The following is a 16,230-nucleotide window of genomic DNA, read 5'->3' on the forward strand; positions in this document are numbered from 1 at the left end:
CATTGCACAGACATTCTCCCTCAATGCAGGTTCCTCCATTCTCACAGGCGGGGGTGCACTCCAACTCTGAAGGAGGGACAGGCACAGATGTTAAACTAGCTCATTATACTAACTTGTTGATTCTCTTCCAAACACACTTTACAGCCATGCTTAAACTGTACATTTTGTACATGTACTTCTTTCAATGTACAACAACAGAATGTGCTCGCCATCTGTAGCACACTCTGACTCATAAGGGATAAAAGATTACAGAGAAATTTTGTTTCTACAACAGTAAAAATTCATGTCTCGAAATACTGTTATTTAAATCGATGGTGCATCATTCCCTTTGGTTACAATAAAGTTTCAATATGGCGAAAGAAAACTACCAGTCCCAAAGACTTTGCTAGTGGGAGTCTCCTGTATTATTCAACATGAATAGAATACCTCATAGCACTAAATAAAACATATTTTTGTATGTGTTTTACTTCCATATCTGTGGCAGTGAGCAAAGGGCGGGAGAATGGTTAATATGTTTCTTACCTGCGAACTCAACATTGATGTACTCCACGTCGGGACCTCCGGTGCAGTAGTAGATTCCGAGGTCGTCGCTCTGCAGATCGGTGATCACCAGCTCGGAGCTCATGTCATTCACTACATCGACGTACATGCCTTGGGAGATTAAAAATGGATTATGAATGGGGAGTTATTATCATTAGTAATGACAATAACATCTTTCTTTTTAACTGTAACTTTTCCCCTGGCAGCACTACCATTCTAGAGCCATTGGTATGACAGCTGTACTGCAACTCTACCAATTTATACCAGGATCAAAGAGAATATGGGGGGTAAAACATTTTGCCCACCAGCCATAACTCCACAAGAGAGTATCAACTTTTTGAGTCACATCTGCACTGTATTATGCCCTATGTTGTGGTGATCATGGTTTAACATTGACTGTTGATAATAATCATACATTGTAGTTATATCATGATTCAAAATGGAGTACTTGTCACTTTAGCTAAGAGCTCAATGATGATAATAAATTGTTATCATAATGTCATAATAACAGAAATAATAACAGAAATAATAAGTACAACAACAATGAGATTACGTACCAACTAAAGAATGACACTGGGAAAAAAGGAAAGGAATACACAATGTAAATTCAAAAATAAAATCTATTTCAACAAAAGTGGTTCCTGATGCCAGATTACCACGTATACCAACATCATGCACTATGTTCATACAAATTACAAAGTGTAGCACTATGTTCCATCTTTTGCAGACAATCCCTAATGAAAGTACTGTTAACTTCGAAAATTCAAAGTCTGATATACATACCTCCTTGTTGGGCAGGATCGATGAGCTGGCCATTGCGGAACCATTGAGGGCGCTGCACAAAGTGGTCTCCTTGCTTGACGTTGCAGCGATACCTGACCGTGGTCCCAGGGTTGGGAAGCTGGCCCAAGTCGGTACTAATTGACACATAGCCATCAGCTGGAATACAGATAACACAGAAAAAGTGATGTCATAAATAAAGTTTTATCGCAAACTGAGCTAAATGAATTCTTCTTAAGTTGAGATATTTGTGATTAAAGCTGCAAAAAAACAAGGAAAACAATAAGAAAATACAAGATATATCTAATAATAACTTCAAGAACATTCCTTGTTATGTTACAAGTGAGGTATTACTGGAAAGGTAAAATTTTGCGCTATCTGATGATGGACTTACTTTGAAATGTTTAAAAATGGCGCTTAGACCATTTTGCGATAAAAATCTTCAAGGTCCTAGGTCTTCTAGGTTCCTTTACTCTATAACAATTGTTACTTGCAATCATTTCAAGAAACTTTAGCCACAGCTATAAGCAACAGACAGTCAGCTAGTCTAGTACTTCTAGTCGGCTGCAGCAAGCCACAATGCACCAACTCATCAGGCTTGCACTCAGCTTTTCCTGAGGTTGAGTCTCTAATGACATAGGAATTAATAAGTTATGTTTCTCTCACAGATGGAATGGGACAGGAGCTCATTTCTATAGGATAGATAACCACAGATAGCAAAGAAAAAGTGATGTCTACACAGAAAAAGTGACATATATCCTATCTACACATTTTGCCTATTACAGAGGGGATGGTATAATAACTTTATTGCCCAGCTCCTTTCAATGGGTCTAGAATCTGAGACTATCCGATAGCATAGCAGACATGATATTGATTTCATCTAATCATTGCCATAGACAGTTAGTTCTGAATGAAGATAATACGTTGTTGCCATTGTAATTAATCAGTAGTTGCGGATCCACAAGAAATCTGACCTGGAACTTTGCACTCTGACCCGACCCAGTCCGCCGTACACTGGCACTCTCCGTTCACACAGGTTCCATTGTTTCGACAAACTGGTACACAGTCTGGTTCTGTGTGGAATAGATAGGCATGGAAAAAAGGGGAAAATTGATCTCTTTTCTGGATATAAATGTCCTTTCAATGAAAAAACTTCTGCATAATTATGATTACCATACAGACATCAAAAATATTTCAGTCTGGATCAATGCTTGCCATTACAGCATACGGCAATAACATGTATTATGCTCCATGAATCAATGCAGCACTCTGCAGCTGTATGGGTATGTTTACATCTCTTTCTAATATCAAAATAAAACCAGATTTTTGGCCTTTTTCCATTAAGCCTACCAAGTACTTATTGGTCCTTCACAATGAATAACTTTCCTGCATGCTTGTCAAGTTGAAAGGGGTTACCTTTTTACTGTGAAAATTAATGAAATGAAATGAAATATTTTTTAATGTGGAGTAGAGTATATTACTATTGTAGTATCTGCAATATAAAAATCTAATTATCCATATACTATAATATCATTATGTACAATGCAGACAAAAGCATGACTGTGTAAACACCCCTCCCCCTGCCCTACCCTATTTCTAACGATATTCGAAGAGTAGGTCTGATATCGGAAATGATGGCCATGTATGTTTGGTTTTAATCTAATTTTACCTTCTCCTGCAACAAGCACCATGACAGTGGTCTGGACAGGCCCAACCATACAGGTGAACATTCCAGAGTTATATGGCTGGACATTGAACATGACCAGTTCGGTGGTCAGCAGGGAGGGGCGTCTGGTGCCCACTGCTTCATCCAAGGTTCCTATGGAGATAGAGAGGATGAGGTTTCAAACAGACAACAAGAGATAAATAATAGACAGATACCTTCTGGTACAAACGAAGGAAAGACCTGGGCACCATGTCATGAAAGTTGTCAGCCCCGACAAGTTGTCTGTCTCTGACAATCACCATATTAACAGTCAGTGACCAAAGCTTCTCAGCCAATCAAAACCAAGGATTTTCCTGAAATTTTCAGAGACTGACAACTTGTCAGGGCTGACAACTTTCATGAAACAGTGCCCTCATCAACAGAAAGTGAGAGATAACTATATAATAGACAGAAATGTTCTCATACATACAGTGGAAAGAACTGGTGAACAGAGATTGTGAGAAACCTTAGACAGAAATGTTCTTGTACAAAGATGTATGTATACAAAAAAACAAAACAAAACATTGCACAGAAATAGAGAGACAAATAATAGACAGAAATTTACTCACACATAAGTGTACAGCAAGAAAACTTTTAAAAGAGAGAAAAGGATATATAATAGACAGACATTTACTCTTAAGACATTCAGGAAAGACATATCAGCAGATACTCAGAGAGAAAAAAAAAATCAAATGATTATATAACATAACCATTTTGCACACATCATGTGGTGTACATAACTGACAAGATACTTTCCTTTGTTTTCCATAAAACATATCACAAAATTGTGGCAAAATTATGATCAAAGGGAAAAACAATATAATGACAAGTGACTTTCATACCCAGTGAGACTCTATTCCCAGTATTATCCATCCAGACTGGGATCCCGTATGTTTCATCACTGGCATTGCAGGTCAAGTGAAGGTCATCGCCGGCCATTAGGATGACGCTGTCCGGACCACCGATGGTCAGACTGACCGCTAGAGGAGAGAACACACAGGGATTAAAGGAAAATGGTTTGAGGTTCCCATTTCTTTGAATGCATGATGTTTTTTATGAATATTTCCTTTGTGTTATGTTAGATTTTATTTCTACATGCACATACAGATAGTCCGAGGGGGCGGGGATTTCGTTGCATATCTTGCATTTTTTTATGTCTACCATATAAACCTTAATATACAAGAACTACTGTATAAACAGCAGCAGCTGTTATTTCGCGTACAGATATTTTCGCAAATGGGGAGGTCATGGACTTTTTTGTGAGACTCTGTTTTAGCGATTTGATTCTGAGCCTTATCGTAAAGAGCATGCACTATTAGTCCAGCATATGGCGACATTTTCGCATGTTGTTAAATTTGTGGTCCAACAGTGATTCACGAAATTTGCAAAAATAACATCTTATACAGTACATACACTTGAAGAGTTTGTTCGCAAAAACCGATAAGTCCATATTTGCCAAATGGAGATATTTGCGATTAAAGGTCAAGAAAAACAAAGAGAATAATAAGAAAATTTTAGCTTCCTGTGACCATACAGTGTAACTTAAAAAATGTACCTTTATATGAAGTGACCAATATATGTGACAGTGCACCTCAAAACGAACATAAAGTCGCACGCACTGATTTTGCGTGAGGACTGAAAATAAGTGAAATGGGTCAACCTAGCCGAACTTGACTTTTTCATATTTTCTGAAAGAGCGGGTCTTCTTTTACATTATACTAAAATTTGGTATCATAAAACGGGCAGGAAAGTATTTTTTTTTAGCAGTTTATCTCAACTTTTTTGGTAGAATAGTGTGATTAGATGTGCCTTTAGAATCCCCTTTTCATTTCTGAAAAACCTTGTCCACACTCTTCACTTTCAACTCTAATAACTTTTGGAAGGATAGTGCTACTGCTTTGAGAGTTGGCATTAATTATGGACAGAATGTGTTAATGAGGCACGCTTAATTTCAGTTTAATCTGATAATCCCTTCATTGTTGTTACCCTGGTTGTTTACTTCCTGTTTTTTGTCCCATTCATCGCACAGCCAGCACGGTTTTGTAAAGATTAAGCGCTTGAATAGACACTGTACTTCAGAGCCTCTTTTCTCAGTTCACACTTTTCCTGAGTTTGTGCTTTCTTTCCAATATTTAGATAGGTTAGGAGAGTCCATTTGACTTGAGTTATACATCATTTTAAAGCTTAAAGTCTGCTCTTTTAGAATATGGTCTTAACCCAAAATTCATGTCTGGCGACTTTTTGTTTGTTTTGAGGTGCAGGGTCACATATCATTTAAAAGGTATTATTTTGTGCTTTATGACAGAGACCGTATTTCAAAATCTTCAAAAATGGACTTATCGGTTTTTGCAAACAAACTCTTCACTTGACACACCAAGTCTTGAAGGAATTTAGCTGTGAAAATTGTTGTCTCATCATCATCTAAATGGCAACCCTCCATTGCACTGCTACAGGTATCTCATGTTGAAAAAGATTACATGGAACTTGATAAATACATCAGGGCCCTCTTTTATGAAGAGTTAAAATTGATTATAAAGTTGATTTCAACTGTAAGTCTATGGCAGCCTTTGTGGCAAGGAAATTTAAAATCAATTTTATCTTTTGATACAACGGGGCCCTTACAAAATAATACCAATCTGATACACAATATTAATCTAGATTTTTTGTAATGCATTGCCAATTTAAGGATCAATACTGAATTGACCCATTTAGGGCCTTTTTGATAATTCTTCAACAAAAGAAAGTGTGTAATTCATATGAAAGAGGAGTTCTTATGCTATATCCTTAAGAAATACTATCACTGATTGGTAAAAATGACAATAAACAGATTAAACATAACGAGAATATGGGATGCGATTGGTTAACCTTTGACCTTTGATCCTTACCAGGAATTTGGCAGATATCTCCACTGAATCCCTCTGGACAGGTGCAGACTCCAAGCACACACTGACCTCCATTCATACACTCTGGTTCACACTGCAGTGGTAGCGCTTCTTCAAGTACAACAACAGAAATAGGATAGCTTCTGATACCTCTTTGACTCAAATAAAAATGTGTAATTCAAATAAGAGTTCTTTAATACATGTATATGTAACCGTGCATCACAAAACGAACAAAAAGTCGCACCCCTTAATTTTACATGTCGATTCAAAAAAGGTGAAATGGGTCAACCGAGTCAATTTTGGGTTTTTCATTTATTCTGAAAGAGCTATTCTTCTTCTACATTATACCCGACTTGGGGATCATAAAATGAATGGGAAAGTGTGTTTTGAGCAATTTTTCTACAACCTCTTTTTTGTACAGTAGTGAAATCATGTATGTCTTCGAGGCCCCTTAATCTCTGGAAAATCTTTTGCACATTATTCACTTTCAACTTTAATAACTTTTGAAAGGATGGTGCTACTGCTTTGAAAGTTGGCATTGATTATGGACAGAATGTGTTGATAAGCTCAATTTCAGTTCAATCTGATAATCCCTTCATTGTTTCTACTCCGATGGTTTACATTCTGTTTTTTGTCCCATTCATCGCACAACCAGCACGGCTTGGTGAAGATTAAAGCACTTGAATAGACACTGTACTTCAGAGACTCTTTTCTCAGTTCACACTTTTCCAGAGTGTGTGCTTTCTTTTCAGTACTTAGATTGGTTAGGGAAGTCCATTTGAATTGAGTTATATATCATTTTAAAGCTTAGAGTCTGCTCTTTCAGAATATGCTCTTAACTAAAATTTCATGTCTGGCGACTTTCTGTTTGTTTTGTGATGCATGGTCACATATACCCTTAAGCAATACTAGCACTGATTGATGAAAATAGAGCAATAAATAGATTAAACATAAAAAGAATATGGGATACGATTGGTTAACCTTTGACCTTCGATCCTTACCAGAAACTTGGCAGATATCTCCACTGAATCCCTCTGGACAGGTGCAGACTCCCAGCACACACTGACCTCCATTCATACACTCTGGTTCACACTGCAGTGGTAGCACTTCTTCAAGTATAACAAGAGAAATCAGATTTGGTGATATGAATCTCAATGACAGAATGTAGTACATCATTTACATGTCGGGTAGTACTATGTGATAATGTAGTCCAACATGTAGGCTATACACACATCACATCATGTCAATTCAATTCAGTTCGATTCGATTCGGTTCGGTTCGATTCGATTCAATTCAATTCAATTTCAGAAAACATTCATATATCACACAAACCCTTCAAGGAGATATGTATTATTGTTTGTATGTAAATCTGAAACAAACTGTGAAAAGGGTAAAATTCACAGTAATCATACGTTGATAATATTCGAATGAGTGCAAATTACGGTGTACTTAGCTCATGCCTTTCAGTTTAGGCAGTGCACAGATGACCATATTTCTGATCTCTTTTAGTTATGAAAGTTCCTTAATTAAAGCAAAGGGCTGACTTCAAAGTCAATTTGACTAATAGCAGTAGGCCTACAAGTTTTACATAATGGTAACACTATTACCTCTCTGCAGACACGCTGGACCACGGAATCCATCTTGACAGTAGCATACCCCCATTAAACAGGTACCACCATTCAGACACATTGGTATGCAGTCCACATCTTTGGAGAGAAATATATAGCAAACAGTATGAAGCTTATGCATGCCTTTCACAAGTATAACACACAATTGACATCCAGATTACAACAGATTACAGAATATACACATAACATTCCCACAATCCTTCAGCCTATCCCCTTGCAACCTGCTATCCTAACATTCCTATGAGTTCTCCTACATTTATACCATTTATGCTAAAACGACTGGACCATAAAATGGTTGTAATTGTTAGGGTAGCAGCTAGAGCAACAAGCAATCGGCCCCTAGCACTTCATCTCTTAGTAAGTTGAGAGCACAGATTGTGAATCATTTGCCCATCTACTCATGAAGCGTAATGAGCTCCTTTATGGAGACAATATGAGCTCCCTCGTGGAGACTTTATGAGCTCCTTTGTGGAGACAATATGAGCTCCCTCGTGGAGACGATAATTATGAGCTCCCTCGAGGAGACTTGGTATACATTTAATATTCTTGTTTATATCTCTTTAAGATCTATAATGTTTATTTTATGTTATAAGTGCTGTCTGGGGCAAATTATTTGTATAGGGCCACATTTCTCTCTCTCTCTTCTTCATGAAGCGAAGCCGGGATGCGATCTCGAGGACACCTCACCTTCCACCATGATGTCAAAGAGTCTTCTGAGAGGACCGACGGCACACGTGTAGAGCCCCTCGTCCTCCCGCTGGATCCCCATGATGAAGAGTCTGGTGGCGTAGGGTGACAGCTGCTCTACCTTAACATGTGTGGCACCAGCTTGGGAGAAGATGGGGGTATAAGAGTGAGACTGTGAAAGTGATGCATTCCTGTCTCCATGGCAACAGTGAATCCAATAGCGTAAGTGATATGTGTACTATATCAATAAAGATTATTCATGTTGGTGTAAATGTAAGTTTAAGTGTGGAAAGCAAGGAATAAGCCAGTTTACAGTTCCACTTTGCACATAAACAGAAAAAACGTCATTTGTACAATCAGCATGTTGGTTTTTCTAATTCACTGAAATAAGCATCCCTGATGTAATGATTATTCATGCAACCCTTATAAATAGTGCTTACCAGCACATCCACCTGACAGCAAGCCTGGTATTTAGCAATGTTGGTAGAAAATGCATTTAACACAAACAATGAAATGAATGCCTGCTGAAGTGTCACTTGACAGACCATTCTTGTCACCTGCTCTGCGTAAGTTCATTACTTGTTTGAACGTTAATTCCATAAATTGTGGGCATGCTTATTATGTATCATGCTGCTTTACAAACGAGTGAAGTGCCTAACCAACTAAGAAAAAAAGAAAGGTCATTTGTACCAATGTGCCCATGCACTAACTGTGAACTGGCTTATAAGTGTCTAGCATGATATGCAGACCTGCCAATCCCTTGAGACATGAAACATACTGATGCCCCATGAAAACATATTCTGAAGGCAAATATCATGTTTTGCTAAAAAGACAATGGAAAAAATGGTATGACAAAATATGCAGCATGAAAAAAAAACACACACATTTCAGATCAATGCATTCTCTTTCATAACGTCGGGTGCCCGTGCATTGGCCGCTAACGCAATACAAATTGTATTGCGTTAGCGGCCAATGCACGGGCACCTGACGATAAGTACTTATTTGAAAAAGCATCCTACATGTATTTGCAGCTGTGCATTCTCTATGTGCACATGAAAAATACAACCACTTTTTCAAATGTTGCATACAATGAGAAATAATGTAGACCATGGAGTCAAGTGTCTAGCAACAATTGAAACTTCTCTTCTGTTCAAATGAAATCAAGAATACTGAATGCAATCATTGATAATCATTGTTACTTCTGACAATATATACCATGCAGGTAGATATAATTGTCTGTCATCAGAAACCCTTCAATTTGAAGAGTTTCAAAGTTTTATTCCATTTCATGTTTGAATATCATTCAGTTTTCACAAAACATTTCCTCTTAAATACAGGAAAAAATGTGTATAATCATATGACTGTGTTGTTGCCAATGCTTACATAATTCAGTATGATATATAACACTGCTATATCACCAAGGGAATCCAAAGGATAATTCAATCCATCTTTACCTGATCCTACTGGTTGTATCTGCTCCCCTTGTGGGTTGATCCAAATCGGTGATCCGTAGGGATTATCTCTGGGCACCTCACAGATGTAGCTCACATCAGCACCAATGGTGGGATTAGCTTGATCCGGTATTCTCACACGTACAATTGCATCATCTACATGTGCAGCACAAAGTCAATTGATGAAGTCATGAAGTGAGCACATTTCATGGCATAACATCAAGAGATGAAATGAAAGTCTTCTTACAAATTTAGTGAATATGATACCCACAACTTCTCCTGTACTCGGTGAGTATTAAACCATAACTTATGACATTAACAACAATATTAAGGATTATAATTTTATACATGAAAGCAAGATTTTCTCTACTTCATTATGATTCTATGTCTTAGCTTCAGTTTAGAGGTACTGTTTACCATTGGGAGCAGTGATTTATGAAATGTTTAAGATATCACATTTGATGCATATGTGTAGGTCAGTTTTATCAAATGACATCCTAACATTTAAAAATTTTGCAATAAAGACTAAAACATAAGGATTTTTTTTCTTCAATAAACCATTACTGTAGACAATCTAGTCTAGAAACATTTTCATTGGTATAGGGAATATGCTTTTATTGGAATTAGCTGAAAGTAACATTTTCTTTTCATATTTCATATATAACATACACAAAAAAATGTCAGGGAATGACACAATCAACTTGCTCATTTGAATATTTATAAAAGGACTGGTCAAGAAATGTTTCTGAAAAAGGTGTTAAATTTCACAATGTCATATCTTTTCTGTTTCTTACCTGATTTTTGTCATTTTTGGAATGTTCTGTAGGGAATTTTTTTCACTTTTGTTTAGAGTTAATTTATCTTTTCGGTGGATTCAATTTTCAAAAAAGAGGAAGACTGCAGCTAAGAGAGAACAATATCACTTACCGACATCTCCACACTGAGGACCAGTGAAACCATAGGGGCACACACACACCCCTTCCACACATTCAGCTCCATTCAAGCACGGTGCCAGACATCTCTTCATAGTCACTGTACAGCAGAGAGAAACATTGTGAGAGATCAACTTTCAAGTTCACCTGCAGTTTTAATGCTGGAAATCTGCACGGACTATTAGACACACAGTATCTCTTCCATAAAGTACAAGGAGTGACTTGGAATACAGTTACTCTCTCTTCCATACACACATTGTATTTCGAAGATAAAATTAATATGGGACCAGCAAATAAGCTAACAAAAAAATCAGCTTGAATTTATACAATGGAATGACTCTTGGAATATACAATGTAGTCACTCACTCTTCTTTACTTATTACGAAGATAAAATCAAATCATGTACGGCAATCTTAACCCGTTGAGGACGGTTTGATTTTGCTACAACACAATTTCCCATAGATACCTGCCCCAGTATACTCAAGACTCATCCTCAACGGGTTAAAAGCAATTTCATTATCCTACAACTGCATCATTCTTGAATGGAAAAACTAAAACAAAACTACCCCCAAAATAATAAAATCAGAATATTCATTTCATCTGCATCTGGTAACCATTTATGCCATACAAAAGTTACCTTAACCCATTGAGGACGAGCTGATTTTGCTATAACACACATTTCCCATAGACACCTGCCCAAGTATACTCAGAGCTAGTCTTCAATGGGTTAACAAAAAATGAGTGAAAACCACTGAAACTTACTGAGCTGTGCACACATGGGACCAGTGAATGGCAAGGGGCAGTCACACTCCTGGTTTACACACTCCCCTCCATTGAGACACGGTGGCTCACACTCCTCCACTAATTGTGTTATGAGACATAGAATATAATCAAAACGCAAATGTACATTTTTAATCACAGGAATAAATATGAAGGGATATGTACATCTACAGAGTACAGTATATAATTCAGGACTCTCAATTGTACCAAACAAAACTGATATTCACAATATGCATGAGTCCTGCAGTTTGAATCAAAAGCCATTGCAAATACTTCTCAAACGAGCAATATATTTCATATGATAGCAATTTAGATTTACACTTATCAATCACATATCATAAGGGCCTACAAAAAAGTAGTAGAGTAATCAATACAATGTCTTGTAGGCCTACATATTCTACACCATATATAGGCTCCTAAAATTTGAAGTTATTCTAAATTTTGAACTATGTTTTCAATGCAGCAACATCCAAACCAGGAAACGATCTAAACTAGCAGGTGCCTGGTGTACAGTGTACTTCAAGCCCTAGATAGTAGTGAAAGATGTTACACATGTATGTTACATTTCGCTGTAGGCTACTAGTGGGAGCTTTTATGCACTTTTAAATTGTTCAATGTAGGAAAAGGAATTCTATGTATATCTTTACATAACAACAAATTATCTTGAATCTTGAAACTATTTGACAAGGTGTGGCCTGGGTGAAAACTGACCATTGACAATGATGGGAACGGTTGACTGGAAGTCACCCACGACACACTTGTATGTGCCAGCATCAGACGTTCTCAGGCCAGTGATAAGCAGCTCAGAGGAGGATGGCGATTGGTCAACAGTGTGTACGCGAGTGCTGCCACCTATGTTGAAAAAAGGACAGGAACCAAAAAAGTGATGATTTTCCTAATTTTTTAGACAAATTTGAAGTTGTTTTCTCCTTTAGTATTAACCATCCACCATATTTTATTGAAATCATGGTGGAACATAAAGACAAGGCAATCGCCAAATTGTGTCTCGCCCATTCGCGTACAAGGAATTAATATCTTTTATAACTCCCAGAAGTTAATTGACCTGCTTATGACCTTTGACCTTGTGGTGACCTTCAATACCTAAGGGACATTTACCATCCAAGTTTGGTCACAAACGGACAAAGGGATCAAAAGTAATGAGCCATAATCGAAACGCGCCATAAAAAATTAACATTGGGCCCTAAAAATTTGTTGACCCCTTTGTGACCTTTGACCTTGTGATGACCTTTAATTCCCCAAGGGACATCCACCGTCCAAGTTTGGTCACAAACGGACATAGGGATCAAAAGTTATGAGCCACAATCAAAACGCGCCCTAAAACATAACATTGGGCCCTAAAAGTTTGTTGACCCCTGTCTGTGACCTTTGACCTTGTGACGACCTTCACCTCCCCAAGGGACATGTTCCATCCAAGTTTGGTCACAAACGGACAAAGGGGTCAAAAGTTATGAGCCATAAATGAAATGCACCCTAAAAACTTAACATTGGGCCCTAAAAGTTCGTTGACCCCTGTCTGTAACCTTTGACCTTGTGGTTACCTTCAACTTTCCAAGAGACATCTACCATCACCCAAGTTTCATTGCCATTGTAGCAACATGTGCTGAGTTATGTGTGATAAGAGTCTTGCAAGTAAACTTTAACATATGACCTCAAATGACCTTTGACCTTATCATGTGATCTCTTACGGCACCATAACATGAAGGTACCCCCAGTGCATCCATCACCCAAGTTTGATTGCTATTGTAGCAACATGTGTCGAGTTACGAGTGATAAGAGAGTCTTGCATGTAAACTTTAATGTATGACCTCAAATGACCTTTGACCTTATCATGTGACCTCCAACGGCAACATAACATGAAGGTGCCCCCAGTGCATCTATGACCCAAGTTAGGTTGTAATCCAAGCAACTTATGTGAAGTTATTTGTCAAAAGAGAGTCTTGCAGGTAAACTTTAACATAGAAAAGAGGGTCTTGCACATACCCTTTAATATATGACCTCAAATGACCTTTGACCTCATCACATGACCTCTGACAACACCATAACATGAAGATACCCCTAGTGCTTCTATCACCCAAGTGTGGCTGCCATTGCTGTAACAGTTGCCAAGTTATGCATCATAAGAGAGTCTTGCAGGTAAACTTTAACATTTGTGACGGACGACGGACGACGGACGGACGACGGACGGACGACGGACGACGGACGGACGACGGACGGACGACGGACGATGGACGGACGACGGACGGACGACGGATGGACGCCATTTGGATCCCTTAGTCTCGCCTTCACCTCCGGTGGGCGAGACAAAAATTGCAACATTTACAGAATCTCTAGGAACAGGTCAAACACACACACACATACACACTAACACACATACATACAAACTGTGTCACATGACACTATGTGCCACATATTTTCTACCACAAACATGAGAACCCGGAGGATGGGAGCAACATAAAAAATTTCTCTTCTCGATACAGACCTTCCTGTAAAGAGCGGACCCTCTCTCCTCTGGGGTTGATCCAGATGGGGTTGCTATAGCGACTGTTGGATGCGATCTGACAGATGAAGCTGAGGTTCCTCCCAACGTGGTAGACAGGGTCCTCGGGTTGCTGGATGTCAATCATGTGAGGACCTGGGGAAAGAGTGGTATATGATCACTTTTTCATTTACAAATTCCACTTGAAACAATGATGTCTCTCCATCCTGAGTTCTTGAAATATCATCTCAGTCACTTGATGATTAATACTACTTTTTGTCTCTTACGGTCTGCAACTTAGATGAGCTGTCAGGACGTATGGAGCGATAAATGTATGTGTAGACCTTTTTTTAACACAAACACAGCTATCTTACAAGCAGCAATGAGAAACAAAATAGAAGCCTTGAACCACTCCAAAGCATTCTAAAGCATAAAGACAAAGCTAAGAAATCAAAAGCAAAGCATTCGAAACAAGTGGATTTCCCAAAACTTATGAGTGACAATGCAGGCCTGAGTTTTGAAGCAAAAAGTACAAGAAGTCGAACACCCCCCCCCCCCCCCCCCCCCCCCAATAGCGGGTGTACAAGCTTGAACTTAACTTGTTGAGGATGGTTTGATTTTGCTACAACACACATTTCCCATAGACGCCTGCCAATGGGAAGTATATTTGGGACATGTCCTCAACAGGTTAAGTCCCAAGCCTTGCTGCACCATTTATCACAGTAAGAATATAGAATTGATTTTGGTGTAATAGGGAAGTCGAACTCTGTGAATCAAGAATTAGCACCCATTTTCTGAAATACACATTTGTGCCAAGATTGTAATACCCATTTACAAGCTGCAAGCATTTTATGTTCACTTGACAAAAGCATCATCAATGCTCACCATTTGCAAACACAAGCATAATCAAACCTGTGTGATATTCACTTACCATGGACAACCATGTTGTAGGTGTACTGCAGGGGTCCAGCCACACATGTATAGTTCCCTTCATCTGTCTCAGTCAGACTGGTAAAGACCAGTTCTCTGGACAATGAGGTGGGTGTCTCAGTGTACACTGTGCCTAGGGGACCTGGTGAAATATGGTTTTTACTCTTCAAATAACTCCACAGGTTGTTAGGTATGCATACATTGAATTGCAAGGGTACACACAATTCATATATTACAAATCTTCTTATTTTTCAACTCTTGAATGGAACTTGACATAATGAATAGCCAGAGCTTCTTATGTTTCCACTAATTTCTCTTGTGAGCTACAGGTGATATGGAAGACATATCTCAAAGATTAGATTTTGCAAAATTACGACATGAAGTATATATGCCCTGACTACAGTTATGCAGAAAAGAAAGAATATACCTGTAGCATGTGCTTGCTTGCTTGCTTAAACATATTCATGAAGTAGAATGAAACCTTCCCTATGCGTAAAGTACATCTGGATGTTCTATCAAAACTTGTAATATGGGATTTTGTGATACATATATATCATACACCAGTATTGGATTATTTCAATATTCATTCAAATAATCAGCAGCATCTCACTGACTCTAAACATTTCTTCTTCAAGCTAAGAAATAAAAAAGGAGAAGATTGTGACAAACCTGGCACGAAGCTGAGCACCTCCTCTCCCTGGGGGTCCATCCACTTGGGGGGACCGTAGGGGGTGTTGGATGCCACCTCACATACCACCCTCAACTCCTCCCCTAGGGCGGGGATGGAGTTGTTGTGGGGGACGACACGAATCACATAGGCTGTGGGATCTGTGTGTGTGTGTGTTGGGGGGGGGGGGGAGGGAGGGAGACAGGGGAAGAAAGGAATGAATGTAAGTTGCTAATGGATGAAAGGTAATATACCAGACCAAGGATTTCCAACCTTGTAAACAGCATTGCAGTATTCTAAGGGCTGAGAAGGCACATTTTTAGAGAAAAACAGTATTTTTACCTTTCCTGAAATAGACATGTGCAGTAATATTATTTAAGAAAACAGTATTTTCTATGAAACCTGAAGAATCTTGATCACAAAACAATATGAAATACTGCAAGAAGTAACAGAACAACACAAAATAAATACAACAGTATTTAAGGTAATCACTTTCAAAACATAGCAATAAATGCACGCACTCTACTCACACTGTTAACAGAAATTATTAAATAATGCTTTTACTTCATAGCAGAGCATACATCTGTGAAAACTGAAAAAAACCCCACTCAACAACAAAGCTATTTCTTACCAGGAAACTGGCACTGTGGTCCTCTAAAGCCATTTGGACAGAGGCACTGACCGCTGGTACAGGAGCCTCCATTCTGACAGGGTTCCACACAGTCTCGCACTGACATTAAAAAAAAAAGAT

At 38.5% G+C, this 16,230-nt stretch overlaps 1 protein-coding gene across 1 annotated transcript; it reads right to left on the reverse strand.

The window, feature by feature from the left end:
* Positions 1–385: 385 nt before the first annotated feature.
* Positions 386–16,216, reverse strand: LOC139721824 (uncharacterized). The gene is made up of 17 exons (XM_071633177.1): positions 16,111–16,216; positions 15,482–15,640; positions 14,814–14,954; positions 13,886–14,038; positions 12,097–12,237; positions 11,368–11,466; positions 10,601–10,705; positions 9,677–9,829; positions 8,223–8,363; positions 6,909–7,016; positions 5,911–6,018; positions 3,868–4,005; positions 2,990–3,139; positions 2,295–2,393; positions 1,324–1,479; positions 523–651; positions 386–399 (listed from the first exon to the last, which is right to left on the reverse strand). Exons 1-17 carry the CDS (start codon positions 16,214–16,216, stop codon positions 386–388), a joined length of 2,100 nt encoding a protein of 699 aa, XP_071489278.1.
* Positions 16,217–16,230: the final 14 nt, after the last annotated feature.

This window comes from Diadema antillarum, unplaced genomic scaffold, assembly GCF_040938485.1.
Source record: "Diadema antillarum isolate AM-2024a unplaced genomic scaffold, OU_Dant_1.0 scf00000001, whole genome shotgun sequence".
In the NCBI taxonomy this organism is placed as follows: domain Eukaryota; kingdom Metazoa; phylum Echinodermata; class Echinoidea; order Diadematoida; family Diadematidae; genus Diadema; species Diadema antillarum.

What these genes read in the sequence shown, in the direction of transcription:
- LOC139721824 (XM_071633177.1), bottom strand. Translation starts at nt 16,216, where the DNA reads ATGTCAGTGCGAGACTGTGTGGAACCCTGTCAGAATGGAGGCTCCTGT. An exon ending in CTACAACATGGTTGTCCATG is followed by an intron (nt 14,039 to 14,813) that starts GTAAGTGAATAT and finishes CTCTTTCCCCAG; the next exon opens with GTCCTCACATGATTGACATC. An exon ending in CGATCCTGCCCAACAAGGAG is followed by an intron (nt 652 to 1,323) that starts GTATGTATATCA and finishes TAATCTCCCAAG; the next exon opens with GCATGTACGTCGATGTAGTG.